Raw genomic sequence first — 12,600 nt, 5'->3', positions numbered from 1 at the left:
AGCTTTCGTGAGTTAAAACCTCACTTCTTCGGATGCATCCGAAGAAGTGAGGTTTTAACTCACGAAAGCTTATGCCCAAATAAATCTGTTAGTCTTTAAGGTGCCACCAGACTCCTTGTTGTTAAGGTGGAACAGATTGTTTCACGTAAGTAGTTAATACCTATACAGATATACACAGAACTACATACGCTAAACATTCTGCTCCATCTAGGGCAGGGGTCTCAAACTCAAATGACTGCAAGGGCCACATGAGGACTAGTGCATTGGCCCGAGGGCCGCATCACTGACATCCCCCCTCGTTGCCCCGGCCCTGCCCCCACGCCACCCCTAACATGAGTCCCTGCCCCTGCCCCGTCTCTTCTCCACCTCCTCCTCCAAGCAGTTTTAATAATATATATACACACTCAGTAAAGTCCCCCCACTGCACTGGGCTACACCACCACTCCACCCCTGATCTGCCTCTTCCAGGGGTGGCAGGTTTGTAGAAATTTTGGTGGTGCCCAAAACCTGCCCCCCCCCCAAACTCCACCCCCACCTGCCTAAGGCTCTGGGAGGGAGTTTGGATGGGGGAGGGGGTCTGGGGTGCAGACTCTGGGATGGAGTTTGGGTGCAGGCTCCGGGCTGGGGCAGGGAGTGGGGGTGCAGGCTCTGGGATGGAGTTTTGGGATAGGAGGGCGTGCAGGGGTGAGGGCTGTGGGGCTGGGGATGAGGGGTTTGGGGCATTGGCGAGACTCAGGACTAGGGCAGGGGAAGGGCAGCCTGCCCTGAGGCTAGTGGGTGGGTGGCATTAGGACCCTGCGGCAGCAAGTGATGCCAGAAGCCAGTGTAAGGACAGGAAACACAACCCTCCCGTTTTACAACTGACATGGCTACACCACCACTGTTTCTTTAACTAGGTCTCTATTTGACGCTTTCATGACATGTGATCTTTTTTAAAAAAAATCTTTTTCTGGGAAGAGAGAGGGCTTTCAGATTTCATCCAAACGGTTGATAATGTGAGCGCATCACCCTTCCCAACAGCATTTTATTAGTGTAAATAAATAGTTCTAATCAAGCCTTATCGTCCCTTTCTCAAACATGCCACTTGGCCAAATCTTGCTGCTTTCAGCTGCAGAGCTATAGCTTAGACGAGCCTTTTTATTTTTAGTTGTGACTTATGAAAGAGGAGGAAAGTGTTGTGTTTTGGAACTTTAACAATCACTAGAAGAGATCTGGAATGTTTTTGGGCATATACATTTCAGTCTTATGTACTTTAAATTGCCTAAAAGATTGTACAGACAACTGTAGAACCAGTAATCTTGTAACATGCAAGCGAGATAGTAAATGAAATCTGATTGAGTATACTTAGCACCCCACCCTCATGATATCTTAGTGACTTGACTGAAAGCGGAAGCGATTTTGATTTTATTTAGGAAAGTTGAAACAGTTTTCAAATCAGTTTAACCCCAAGCACTCCATCAGACAGACCTATTTTCCTCCCTGATTCAACAACACTCTTCTCTACAATAAGAAGCTGGGGAAGTTCCTGATATACCTGGACATCACGCAGCCAGCCTCAGTATACCTGGGCATCATTCAGCCAGCTGCCCAGCAAAAACAGGAGAGAGGAGACACACCAACACTTCTAGAGTTAAAAACAAGCAGATTTGACTTGGGTTCGTGTGTGTGTGTGTGTGTGTGTGTGCGTGTATGTGTACCTAAGGAGGAGAGATCCCATCAGGCCTTGCCTGTGTACCCTATAGAAGCACAATAGGGCGGACAGTTCTTACCTACGTGGGGATCAAATATTTAATAATGGACTCTTCAGTCTAGCAGAGAAAGATATAAGATGATCCAATGGCTGAAAGTTGAAGCTAGACAAATTTAGACTGGAAAGGAGGTGTATAGTTTTAACAGTAAGAATAGTTAATCATTGGCGCAACCATCGGTGATGGTGGATTCTCCATCACTGACCCTTTTTAAATCCAGACTGGGTGTTTTATCTAAAAGCTCTGCTCTAGGAGTTATTTTAGAGGAAGTTCTCTGGCCTGTGTTACACAGGAGGTCAGACTAGATGATCCTTTCTGGCCTTGGAATTTGACTCAGATAAGATAATTTGACTCTTTGATAAGAGGGACTGTTCATTGAAACATAACAAATTAAGGCCTCATAACTTGTGAAGCTAATTGAGACAAGTTTCCCTCTTTGCTCAAAAGAGAAGAGGCTGATCTGACGTGAGAAATACGTGCCACAAAATTGCTACTGGATGAATGAGGACAACTGGAGGATGCAATTTCTGTAAGATTTCCCTTTCATCCTTCAAAAGCTGCCTCCCCATCTGTCCCTTGCCTTTGTCCAAGGCTGGCAGTTTCTCAAGGCTAAAAAAGCAGAAATTGCAGCAAGTGCTCACAGGCCGGAATTCACGCCTTCCTTGGCGTGGTGTTTTGAAAGAGAAGCATAAACCATGGGCATAATGGCAATGTTTCCAGCTGGGTTTAAAATCTGAGTTGGGGGTGGGGGGGGAGATGGGAAGGAGCAATAAATGGGGAGGGAGACTCCAGGCTCCCAAACCTGCCCAGCTCCATTCGCTGCAGCACCCCCTGGGCAGACTGACTTTCCTGGGGACAAGGAGAGAGGAAAAAGCAGTTCCTGCCTCTGCCTGCGCCCCCTGCCTGCTGAGGGAACATGGTGCCCTCAGGGGAATCCTGAGTCCAAAACAAGCATCTCCTTTGATTCGGCTCATTTCTAGCATTTGGTTCACAGACTCAGATACTGGGAAGTTTAAAGATGTCTCAGTCCTGGTAGGAGGGGCCATGTCTGTGGTGTAATAAAGTAACTATGGACTTTCCCAGCATTGCAGAGTCAGAACCTCTGTGTGCAGGAGACAAACATGGGGGGAGTCAAGGTGTGAAGTGGACTAAAACCCCCTCTGACGCCTCCCCAATCACCTCTCTCCCTGGCAGGCTGCAGAATAACATCCGTCCAGTCTGGCCACGTCATCCCAGAAGCGAAATGGCTTTAGCACAGCGTATTCAGGTAGGAGATTTTCAGGGAGCTGCTGCAGGGTTTGCGCTGGACAGGGAGGGAGCAGGTCATACACAGGAGGAGGGAGTGGGAGGTGGGGAGAGACTGTAACAAACCTGCTGGGACTCTAGAGAACAGGGGAAATTCCCCCATCTGTGGACCAAGAATCAAGCCGCGTGTCCAGGCACTGAAAAACGTATTGGACTCCTGCTAGCCACAGCCCTAAGCTTCCTAGCCAGAGGTTAATACAAAGAGGAAAGGGGCCAACCAACCCTTCTTCCCATGATAGCTGCTGGAATTCCTCCTGGGAAGCTGTCCACGGACCGTACTCATGGGCTCCATTTCCAGGATCTGTCTCTTATCTAGTAGCCGCATGAAGAGGTCTGAAGCAGTCTGCATGGGGATCTCTGCTATCTGATCCCTTTCTAAACTTCCAGTTCTGGGGCGTTTCTCCTCCCCCCTCCCCCCAGTGAATAACTCCCATGCAGCTTCTGCTACTGCTCCGAGTTTCACAGTGGGCAGCAGCAAGAGCAGAGAGTTTGATGCATTTCTCAAATGCCCACAGAGCTCTGAAGGGCAGCCTGGAATTGGCCAGCAGAGATTACTCCGGAGCTGCCTGTCGGCAGATTGGGAAAAGCGGCGCAGCAGCGTGTGGGGGCCCAGGCCGAATCATTTCTTATCTTCCAGACTGGTTGGGAAGAGCATTCGTTTTCATGAGCCAGGGCTCTCTGAAGCCCCGTTGCAGTGCCAGACATTCCCATGTATGCCATGGTGGCTTGTGTGGGTCTTTGAGCAAGGTTTTAATTCCATTTTCATATCAATGTCTTGTGTGTCTGTGTGGTGGGCCTGGTAAACTCCCATACCACACACACATCTCTGCCGCTTGAGCTAAAGTAACTCCATTAGCTTGTGAGGGCAGTAGCCTATTGCATTTTTGAGGGCCAGCTGCCAGAGGGGTGTATCTAATATATTGGCCCAGTGGGTTGCAATTAGCAGGCACAAATAGAAATCTGATCTATTGGACCAGTAGCGGGCACAGACAGCAATTCAAATGATGCTAGTGAGTTTCTCAGGCTCTGCAGAACAGCTCTGAAACTAAGGACGTTCTCTTTAGCTTTCTGCTGCTACCAGGGAAGCTCTGAGCAGTGCAGAGGGGCCAAAGCCGCTGTCTCACGGGCGGAAACATGGCAGCATCCGACCTCCCCTTCATAATCCTCATCTCAGCCGGACAGGCTGGGAGCTTCGCTTCCCTCTGAAATGAGAGCTTTAATTCTGCAGCAGCACCTCCCTCTTGGCAGGGAAAGGGCTCTGCTCTCTGGGGCCGAGGGGGATTTTTCCAGCTCTGCCTGTGACTGAGCTGATGGGACACTGGCTGGGGCAGCAGGTTGTGAGCAGGGGACTCTTGTTCATGCAGATGCCCATGACCTTTGAGGACGTGGCTGTGTATTTCACCAAGGACGAATGGGCGCTGTTGGACCTGGGTCAGCGAGCCCTCTACAGAGACGTCATGCAGGAGAACTATGAGAATGTGACTTCACTGGGTAAGGATTCCTGTCTCCTAGGCATGTTGAAATTTGAACTTTGCATCGCCTGAATTGACCTCTGCTCACAGTTCTTCCCGGTCCCTTAGATTTCAGTGGGATCAGCCCCATAGCTCCCTTTCTACCTGGACTTCACATTCTCTAGGGCAGGACTGTGTTTGTCTGTGCAGTGCCTAGCACCAAGGGGCCCTGGAGGTCTCTAGGTACTACAGCAATCCAAGTCATTAATAACAGAAGATTTAATGGCTTATAATTACGGTGCACACTAACTCCCCAGCCATCTCTGCACCTTGGCAGATTTTAATACTCTGTCTGACTCACCGGGTTCCCTACCTACTCCAGCGTGCTTCCTTGACTCTTCTTACCCCGGAACTGCTGCATTCAGTGACATCACTGCGCAGTACCGGGTTTACCATGGCGCCAGTAGCACTATTGCACCGGGCCCAGAGTCAGCCTGATCCCCTGGCCGGTTGAGCCGGCCAGGAAAGCTGCCCCTGTTCCGCCCCGCCTCTTCCCCAAAGCCCCCGCCCCTGCTCTGCCCCCACCCTGCCTCTTCTGACCCCTGCTCCACCCCAGCCCCACCCCTGCTCCACCCCCGCCCTGCCTCTTCCCACCCTTCCCCTGAGCAACATCCCAGGGGACTGTAGAAGGGGTTGGGCCCGCCCTGCACTCATGGGGCAGCAGGAAGTGGAGCGACCCGGCCCGAGCCCGCTCTGCTCCCCTGGCTCCCAGATGCACTGCCGGTGAGTGCTGGGGGGCAGTTCCCCCCTATCCCCCAGTCCCAAGGCTGGGAGCCACGGAAGTGGAGTGGGCTGGGGCTGGGTCACTTCACTTCCCGCCACCCCATGAGTGCAGGGTTGGGCCCGCCCTGCAATCACTGTGCGGCAGGAAGTGGAGCAACTCAGCCCCAGCCTACTCCACCGGCTTTTGCTGGGGGGCGGTTTCCTCCCTGCCCCCCAAGCCTGGGGAGGATATGGCGCGGTGCGGGAAGGGGCATGGGATGGGGAAGAGAAGGGGGCAGGGAAAGTGGGGCCCCAGCATGCGGATCCCCTTGGCAGCAGCTGGGACTCCCCTGTTAAGCAGGCCCATCAAATCCTCACCCTGACAAGCCCCACCTCCCCTGCATCTGTACCACCTTGATGAGCCCCCCCCCCCAGACACCCTCTCCACTGAGCCCAAACCACCTACACCTGGACCCCCACCCAAATGAACCCCACCTCTCCTGCACTCAGACACCCCTCTGCTGAGCTCCAACCACTTTCACTTGGTCCCCCCTGGAGACTCCCATTGCTCCTGCACCTGGAACCTCCCTGTGCATCCAGATCCCCCACTGAGCTGCCTGCACCCAGACTGCCCCACACAGAACCCTCTGACCCCCCACACTGAACCCTCTTACCCCCATCTGGATCCCCCCACACTAAGTCCCTCTGCACTTGGATCCTGCTGCCAGGCTGAGCCTCCCTGCTCACATCTGGTGTGTCTGGTGCAAAAGGGGCAGGGCCCCAGGGTGTTTCTGTGGCAGGCCTGGCCCTTGTGCTGTGTCAGGTTCAGCCTCACTGCCAAGTCCCTGTCCCGGGGGGGCAGGGGAGGCTGTAGGGTATTCTCCCACCTCCATGCAGCCAGTGGCTTGTGCTCCCCACTGCCATGGTGGAGCTTCCACATTTTTTTTTCAATAAATAAAATTGCAGAATTTTAGAATATACACAGAATTTGCTGCAGAATTCCCACAGGAATATGGGGCGCTGTACAGCTGTGATGGTGGGACTGTGAAGGGGTGCTGGACAGTAGGGGATCTGTGGGTGGGTGAGCTGGGCCGGGGGTATGGTGTGCAGGGTGCTGTGCAGTTGTGGTGGGAGGTCAGCGGGAGGGATCTCTGGGCAGGGGGTGCTGGGCATAGAGATCTGTGGGGGAGGTCTCTGGGCAGGGGGTGCTGGGCATAGAGATCTGTGGGGGAGGTCTCTGGGCGAGGGGGCACTGGACATAAGGGGAGGAGCATTGGGCAGTGTGGAAGGGGCACGCTGGCAGTGCAGGGCTGGGCAGACCAGTGTGCATCTAGCAGTTTTGGGTTTGTAAACATTGCCCTTGTGCTGGGCTGAGTGGGGTCGCTCCCGCTGCACTGCGCCTCATTGCCCCCAACCAGCCCCTCGCTCTGCAGACCACCCCCCATCACGTGCCCTATTTCCCCAATGGGGGCCCACAAATATGTTTGGCACCAGGCCCACAAAAAGCTAATCCGGCCTTCCCGCTGCTCACTCCCACCCCTTACCACACTGAATCCCGCTCGCTTGTGCGCACTGGTCCCAGCTTCCCTCTGACTCTCTCCGGGGCCCTCATTGTCCTCGAGAAGGGGATCATGGGTGGAGTCTCTGCTCTCTGGGACACACAGCTGCCCTCTCTTGTCTTTTAGGGACCTCTTTGAGGAGTCTCTTGCTGGCTTTGTTCACAGCAAATAGTCAGTCTTCGGACCAGCCTATCACCCTCTCCGTGCCGTAGAGCCACGATTGCAGGCCGTGAGGGACCCTTTGGTACAAGAGATGGGGCTGGCGACCGGGCATGCTCTGTTAAAGCCATGCACCCTTTCAGTTTGGGTCCCCCATTAATTGTTCATGGCTCAGAATAATTGCAATAACCAGTCATGGTTTGCAGCAACCCAAAAGTCTGTTCATTTCGCTTCCCCAGCCCATATGGAGATGGGGGAAGGCTGGGTAGCAGCAGAGGGAGATGCTAGAGGGGATTCCAGGTTGGGGGGGTATTAAAAAGGAACCCCTCTGAATATTTGACTGTGTTCATTAGTAGTGTCCTACGGCTTTGAAAAGACAGCTCTGGAATTATACTGTTTTGACTGGGCTAGAACGTTACATTTCAAACTTTGTTACCCAAATATGTAATTCACCCTCCTCTTACAAGGTTAATTTTCCCTGGAGCAGGATTTCTGATGTCCAGACCTGACTTGATCTGTCAGCTGGAACAAGGGGAAGAGACATGGGTCCCAGATCTCCAGGGCTTGGAGGAAAGGGGGATCCGGAGAGGTGCCTGCACAGGTGAGGATTTGGTTCAACTGATGTGTAAATCGTCCATCTGTGAAGGAAACAGCTGGGATTCCCACATAGGCCGTCTGAACTCCCCCAGTTTTGCTGCATTATCAACCAGATCAGGAGGGTAGCCAGCAAGTCCTCAGCTGTCATTCCCACCCATTCTAACTGACACCTTGCAGTAGCTCCTTCCCCTGGAGCATTCACATGGGATATGGAAGTGGAGTCGGTTCAGTCTTCCCGTTCAGGGGGATTTGGAACCTAATATTTCAATTTCCCCAACAGCTATTTTGGTTTGTTTCTGAGTTTGCTTTCCCCCGACACAGGGACTGACTCTGGTCTGGATTCTCTCCCTATTCCAGCAGGTGACAAGATCTTGTGTAAGAACGAGGGGGAGAATCCTCAGCAGGAAGGGCCTGCACAAGTGGAACCACATGGGACGGTATTGGGAGGATCCAGAGGAAATGTTCCTGCACAGGGAGAAGCTGGTGGGAGTCAGAATGGATCAAAGAGGCAGAAGGAAAAGGACTCAGGGAAGGGACAAAGTAAATCCACTTCCCATGAGGGTGGTTCCAGAGACAGCAACAAAACCACGGTCCAGCAGACTGGAGAGATGCAGAAAATATGCATAGACTGCGGGAAAATCTTCAGTTGCATCTCGCACCTCATTAGACACCAGAGAACCCACACTGGTGAGAGACCCTTTAAATGCCCCGACTGCGGGAAAGGCTTCGGTCGGAGCTCGCACCTGGTTGTACATGAGCGGATCCACACGGGAGAGAGACCATACAAGTGTGATGAATGCGAGAAAAGCTTCAATCAGAGCCCACACCTTATTAGACACCAGAAACTCCACCTGATGGAGAGACGCTGTAAATTACCTGCCTGGGATGGAGTGAATACCGCATTTCCCAGTTCCTTGAGTATCCAGCTGCCTATCGCTGGGATCAGGGGGCAGCTGCAGGTGCCTCCGGGCTGCTCGGTGAATCTCTGGCTCTGCCTCCTGTAGCAAACCGCAGGCAGAGGAGGAGAAGCTCTGATCAGTTTTTCCTCATTGCTGTGCTGCCAGGCCCCTCTGCCACTTGCCAGCCTGGTAGTGGTCAGGGAAAGAAGAACCCAACTCCCCTAGACACTCATCTCTGGGGACTCAAATCCCTTTCCACTAACCAATTCCTTGAGCTAAGCCACCTTTCTCAGGGCAGAGACCTGTCTCTGCACCATCCTCTGGTACTTGAGCTGGGCCTCCCCCCACTTACTGGCGTTCATGTGGGGTGGGTGCCCCAGAGGCCCTTCCCTTGCAGGCTTTCAGAGGAAACCAGGGAGATCAACTGTTCGGGGGACTAGGAGAGGAAGAATGGGCAGGGAACGGGTTGCTGGGAGTTTGAATCAGGTGATTGAATTAGCAAGTGATCAAGTGCTGAGACTGGATAACTCTGCACTAGTTGGCCAGAGCTCATTGCTGCAAAGAGGAACACCAGCTCGAAGGAAAGGAACAAGGTGTGTGCCAGGATCACGGTTACTGTGTGCAATAATCTTCCCACCCCGTGAGCCACCAGCAGCTCTGAGACCAGCACTTAGGCATTTCAGTCGGTCAGTGCAGAGTCGCAGCTCCAAAGAGTCGATTTCTCATGTTGGGTTAAAATGACCTCAGAGCATCCTGGGCTAAAAGGGTAACTCAAGAATGACAGCGCGGGGGGTTCCTCACAGGGAATCTTCGAGAGAAAGTAGAGACCAGTCATTTCCTATGTGTATGTGGGGTTTGCAACAAGCAGTGGGTGTTGGGAAAGGAATGTGTGGCTTATATTTATCTCTGGGGAAATCACTGGGGTATTTAACAGTAATTATGCCGATTCTTTGGAATGTCTAAAATTAGTGACTAGTATGGGTCACTGACAGTCCAGATCTTTGCCCCTCCCTGTGTCCTTCCCAAACGAGCAGAGTGAGGCTCAGTGAGGGGTCCCGCTCTGATGCCATTCTGCTCACTGGGGAATGGGATTGATTCTTTGATACCCGTTGCCCATTTCAGGTGACGTTTCACCCCCTCTGCGCTAGTTACTCCCTCTCCCAGAACACTCTCTCTGTCACACTTTTTTATTTCTATTTCGGTAAATAAAACCTGCACCTACAGATGCTGTCTGGAATCCTCTGTGTTTTTTTTTTTTCCACTGGGAGACCCTTCCACTCATGCTGATTTGAGAGAGGGGGCTGGGCCACTGCGACATCACCTCGGAGATGCACACACAGCTCCTCTCTGCCTTTCTTCCTCATGTGCTGCGGGTGCTTGCCTGGGAATCTTAGCAGCCGGCCTTTCCTCCCAGCCCTGGGGCTCAAACACTTCTCCTCCGCTGCAGCCTCCTTCCTCTCCCCCCACCTCAGATCCCAGCTCCTGGGCCTCTCCTTGGAAGCCTGACCTGTACCTCTGCTGTCATTTCCAGTTGCTCCCTTTTTGCTTGGCCTGAGCCCACCTTGCACTGTGGTGTCAGCAGGAGCAAACAGCACAGAGCCCAGCAGGTGCTTACCATAAAGATAACCCAGCAGGGATCCGGACCTCTGAGGTCCCCCTGCTGAGAGGGTCATGACTGTATACTCTGCATAGACCTGTGCATGGGGACCACAACTGGGACACAAGGCAGCAGCTGGTACATTATTCCTGCACCCCAGCAATGGCCCTGGCTAGGAGCTGAGTCCTGGGGCAATTCAAGTGACTGGGGTTAATCTCTAAGGCCCTGAGTGGTTTGGGTCCTGCTTTCCTCAGAGCTTGCTTTCTCCATGTGCCATTGCACCAGCTGAGACAACAGAGCTCATGTCTACTGGGTGGACGCAGGAGGGGGACTCGCTGCAGGGCCATGCTCCTCGCTGGAGGGCTCTGATTCTGGAATTTGCTTCTTGCAGCCCAACAGAGTCACTGTCCCTGCCTGTTAGGTTCTGTGCCAGGCCCGTGTGGTCTCCCCAGCAGCCAGGCAGCGAGGGTGTTGACAGGGCGCTGATCAGCTCTGATGGGAGGTCACACAGCACTCGCAGAGGGTGAATGGTTTGTGCTTTTAAGTGGAACCCATGCAGCTGGGCTGACAGAATGGGCCCATTCTTACAGAAACCCAGCTACCTCCAGAGTCAATCTCCCCTTTAAGAGCCTGCGTGGTTGAGCCTCTGAGAGACCTGCACTGACCGGCCTGTCAGCCTGGGATGCAGTCGCTGTGGGCTAGATACCCACAGGGTCTTGGCTACTGTGACACTGGGCATCACTGCACTGAACTTCTAGGCACCTAGAAAATCACCGGGATGCACAAAGCCTGAGTTAGGTGCTCAGGGCTCCCCACAGAATGGGATTCACAAAAGCTGGCCTGCTTGTTGGCTCCCTGCCTTAGCTATGTAACAGGAGATGTCCAGGAGATGGGCGAGTCAAAAATTCTTCAACCAGCTCTGTGATACTATAAAAATAAGAATGAAAAAGGTAAGTATAAGGGGATTGTGAAAATTTTTGATTCTACGCATGAGGTCACTATGACATTCTGTGCCCCAAAGCAACAACCTCGGAGGGAAACCCATCACAGTCTGCCACCTGAAAAGATTAAGAATCCCCACTCTAGCATGACGCCTGCATGGATGAGGAATCAAGCTTAGGAACATAAGGCGTTTCAGTGCAGCGAGCACAATGAGTAGGCCCCTTCTCTCTCCTCCCATGGAAAGGTTAGCAGGAAACCGAAAAACCCAGCAGCTCTGCAGCCAAGTGCCGATTGGGGTTTCTCTTCCTCTGCATGGGGTTTGATGAGCCTCTCAGTCTAGCAATCAGTTTACAGGTCAGCTGCTGCCATCTCCTGGGCAGACGCTTGAGAGTTGAACATTACTGATATTTGCAGGGAATCAACAGCTCTATCGTTCCTTCCAGCCAGCCCTAGACTGGGCTCTGACACAATTTCTGTCTTGTGCATCTCCTTAGTGAGGGGCGAGCTGTCCTGAAGTCTTTCCTGCCGTCGAGACATTTGTAGGGCTTTCCTCCTGTATGGAATCACCGATGGATAGTGAGGGTTGAGTTTGCCCAGAAGTTTTTCCTGCACTTGGGGCAGATGTATGGTTTCTCTCCCGTGTGGGTTTTCTGGTGTTTAGTGAGGGTCCTGCGGGTCCTGAAGCTGCTTTTGCACTCTCGCCCGTGTGAATTCTCTGGTGGACAGTGAGGCTTGAGTGGACACCATAGCTTTTCCTGCAGTAAGGGCACTGATGGGGTTTCTCCCGTGTGGATTCGGAAGAGGGCTGATCTACTGCTGAAGTTTTTCCCACATTCAACACATAAGATATTCACCTTCCTCATCTGTGATGTTTGCTATCACAGTGTGTCACCTTTTCCCTTAGGTGAGAACTGACCCCGTCTGTTCCCTGACTGCTTTTTTTGCAACCTTTCTGACCTGTGCTGGCTCTCACAGACTTTGCCCTTCACCTGCTCAGGACTTCTGAAAACTTTCCCTTTGGATCTCTGTGATGTCACTAGAGAATTCTCCTCCTCATTCTCTGACTTGTCATCTGTTTGAATGAAAGGGACAATCCAGACATATCACTCCCTGTGCTAGGGGGAAAGGAAACCTCAGAAAGGGGAAGAGTAAAAGGGGATTCGGAGCAAGCCAACTAGAAGAATTGTTTGGGAGACTAAAATATGAGAAGTTGAATCCTTCAAAGCTTTATCTCCAGAGAACAGGGAGGAACATGACCAATTTTGTTTCCACATCCCTAAGGGGAAAAGGAGGGAGCCATTGCCAGGTGTCAGCTAGGACGGGTGATAACCCATGAGTGACATCTGCCAGGAGGATACAATGCTGGCTGGGCACAATCCTGACCTGGGTGAGATGAGGCAAAACCAGGGGATCTCACGGGAATCCCAGAATTTTCCTTTCCTCGGCCACGGTTTCAGAGTTGGTCTAGCCAGTTCCTCCTCTGCACTCTACTGGGAGCTCTGGAGATCCGGGACCCAGGCCTCTTCACCTTGCTCCAGCCGGGCAAGCCAGTCAGTTTGTGAACTGGAAATCCTGCGCAGG

At 52.6% G+C, this 12,600-nt stretch overlaps 2 protein-coding genes across 2 annotated transcripts in view; one reads left to right on the top strand and one right to left on the bottom strand.

Annotated features, from left to right (window-relative positions):
• LOC117887585 (zinc finger protein 13-like) overlaps window positions 1-9,708 on the top strand; it is a 28,200-nt gene extending 18,492 nt beyond the window's left edge. The window contains exons 6-10 of the mRNA XM_034790229.1: window positions 127-145; window positions 2,785-3,015; window positions 4,418-4,544; window positions 7,472-7,585; window positions 7,939-9,708. Of these exons, the coding sequence (XP_034646120.1) occupies window positions 127-145; window positions 2,785-3,015; window positions 4,418-4,544; window positions 7,472-7,585; window positions 7,939-8,585 (1,138 nt within the window). The 3' untranslated portion in view covers window positions 8,586-9,708. The remainder of the gene's footprint in view (window positions 1-126; window positions 146-2,784; window positions 3,016-4,417; window positions 4,545-7,471; window positions 7,586-7,938) is intronic.
• Window positions 9,709-11,582: 1,874 nt separating this feature from the next.
• On the bottom strand, window positions 11,583-11,882 carry LOC117887584 (zinc finger protein 567-like). Its single transcript, XM_034790228.1, has one exon. The coding sequence runs from the start codon at window positions 11,880-11,882 to the stop codon at window positions 11,583-11,585; it is 300 nt and encodes a 99-aa protein (XP_034646119.1).
• Window positions 11,883-12,600: the final 718 nt, after the last annotated feature.

The sequence above is a fragment of the Trachemys scripta genome, chromosome 14 (genome assembly GCF_013100865.1).
Source record: "Trachemys scripta elegans isolate TJP31775 chromosome 14, CAS_Tse_1.0, whole genome shotgun sequence".
Taxonomy (NCBI): domain Eukaryota; kingdom Metazoa; phylum Chordata; order Testudines; family Emydidae; genus Trachemys; species Trachemys scripta.
This window is presented reverse-complemented; position numbering and strand designations above follow the sequence as displayed.

Bases quoted from the DNA above. Each gene is read 5' to 3' on its own strand.
- LOC117887584 (XM_034790228.1), bottom strand. From the start codon at position 11,882: ATGAGGAAGGTGAATATCTTATGTGTTGAATGTGGGAAAAACTTCAGC.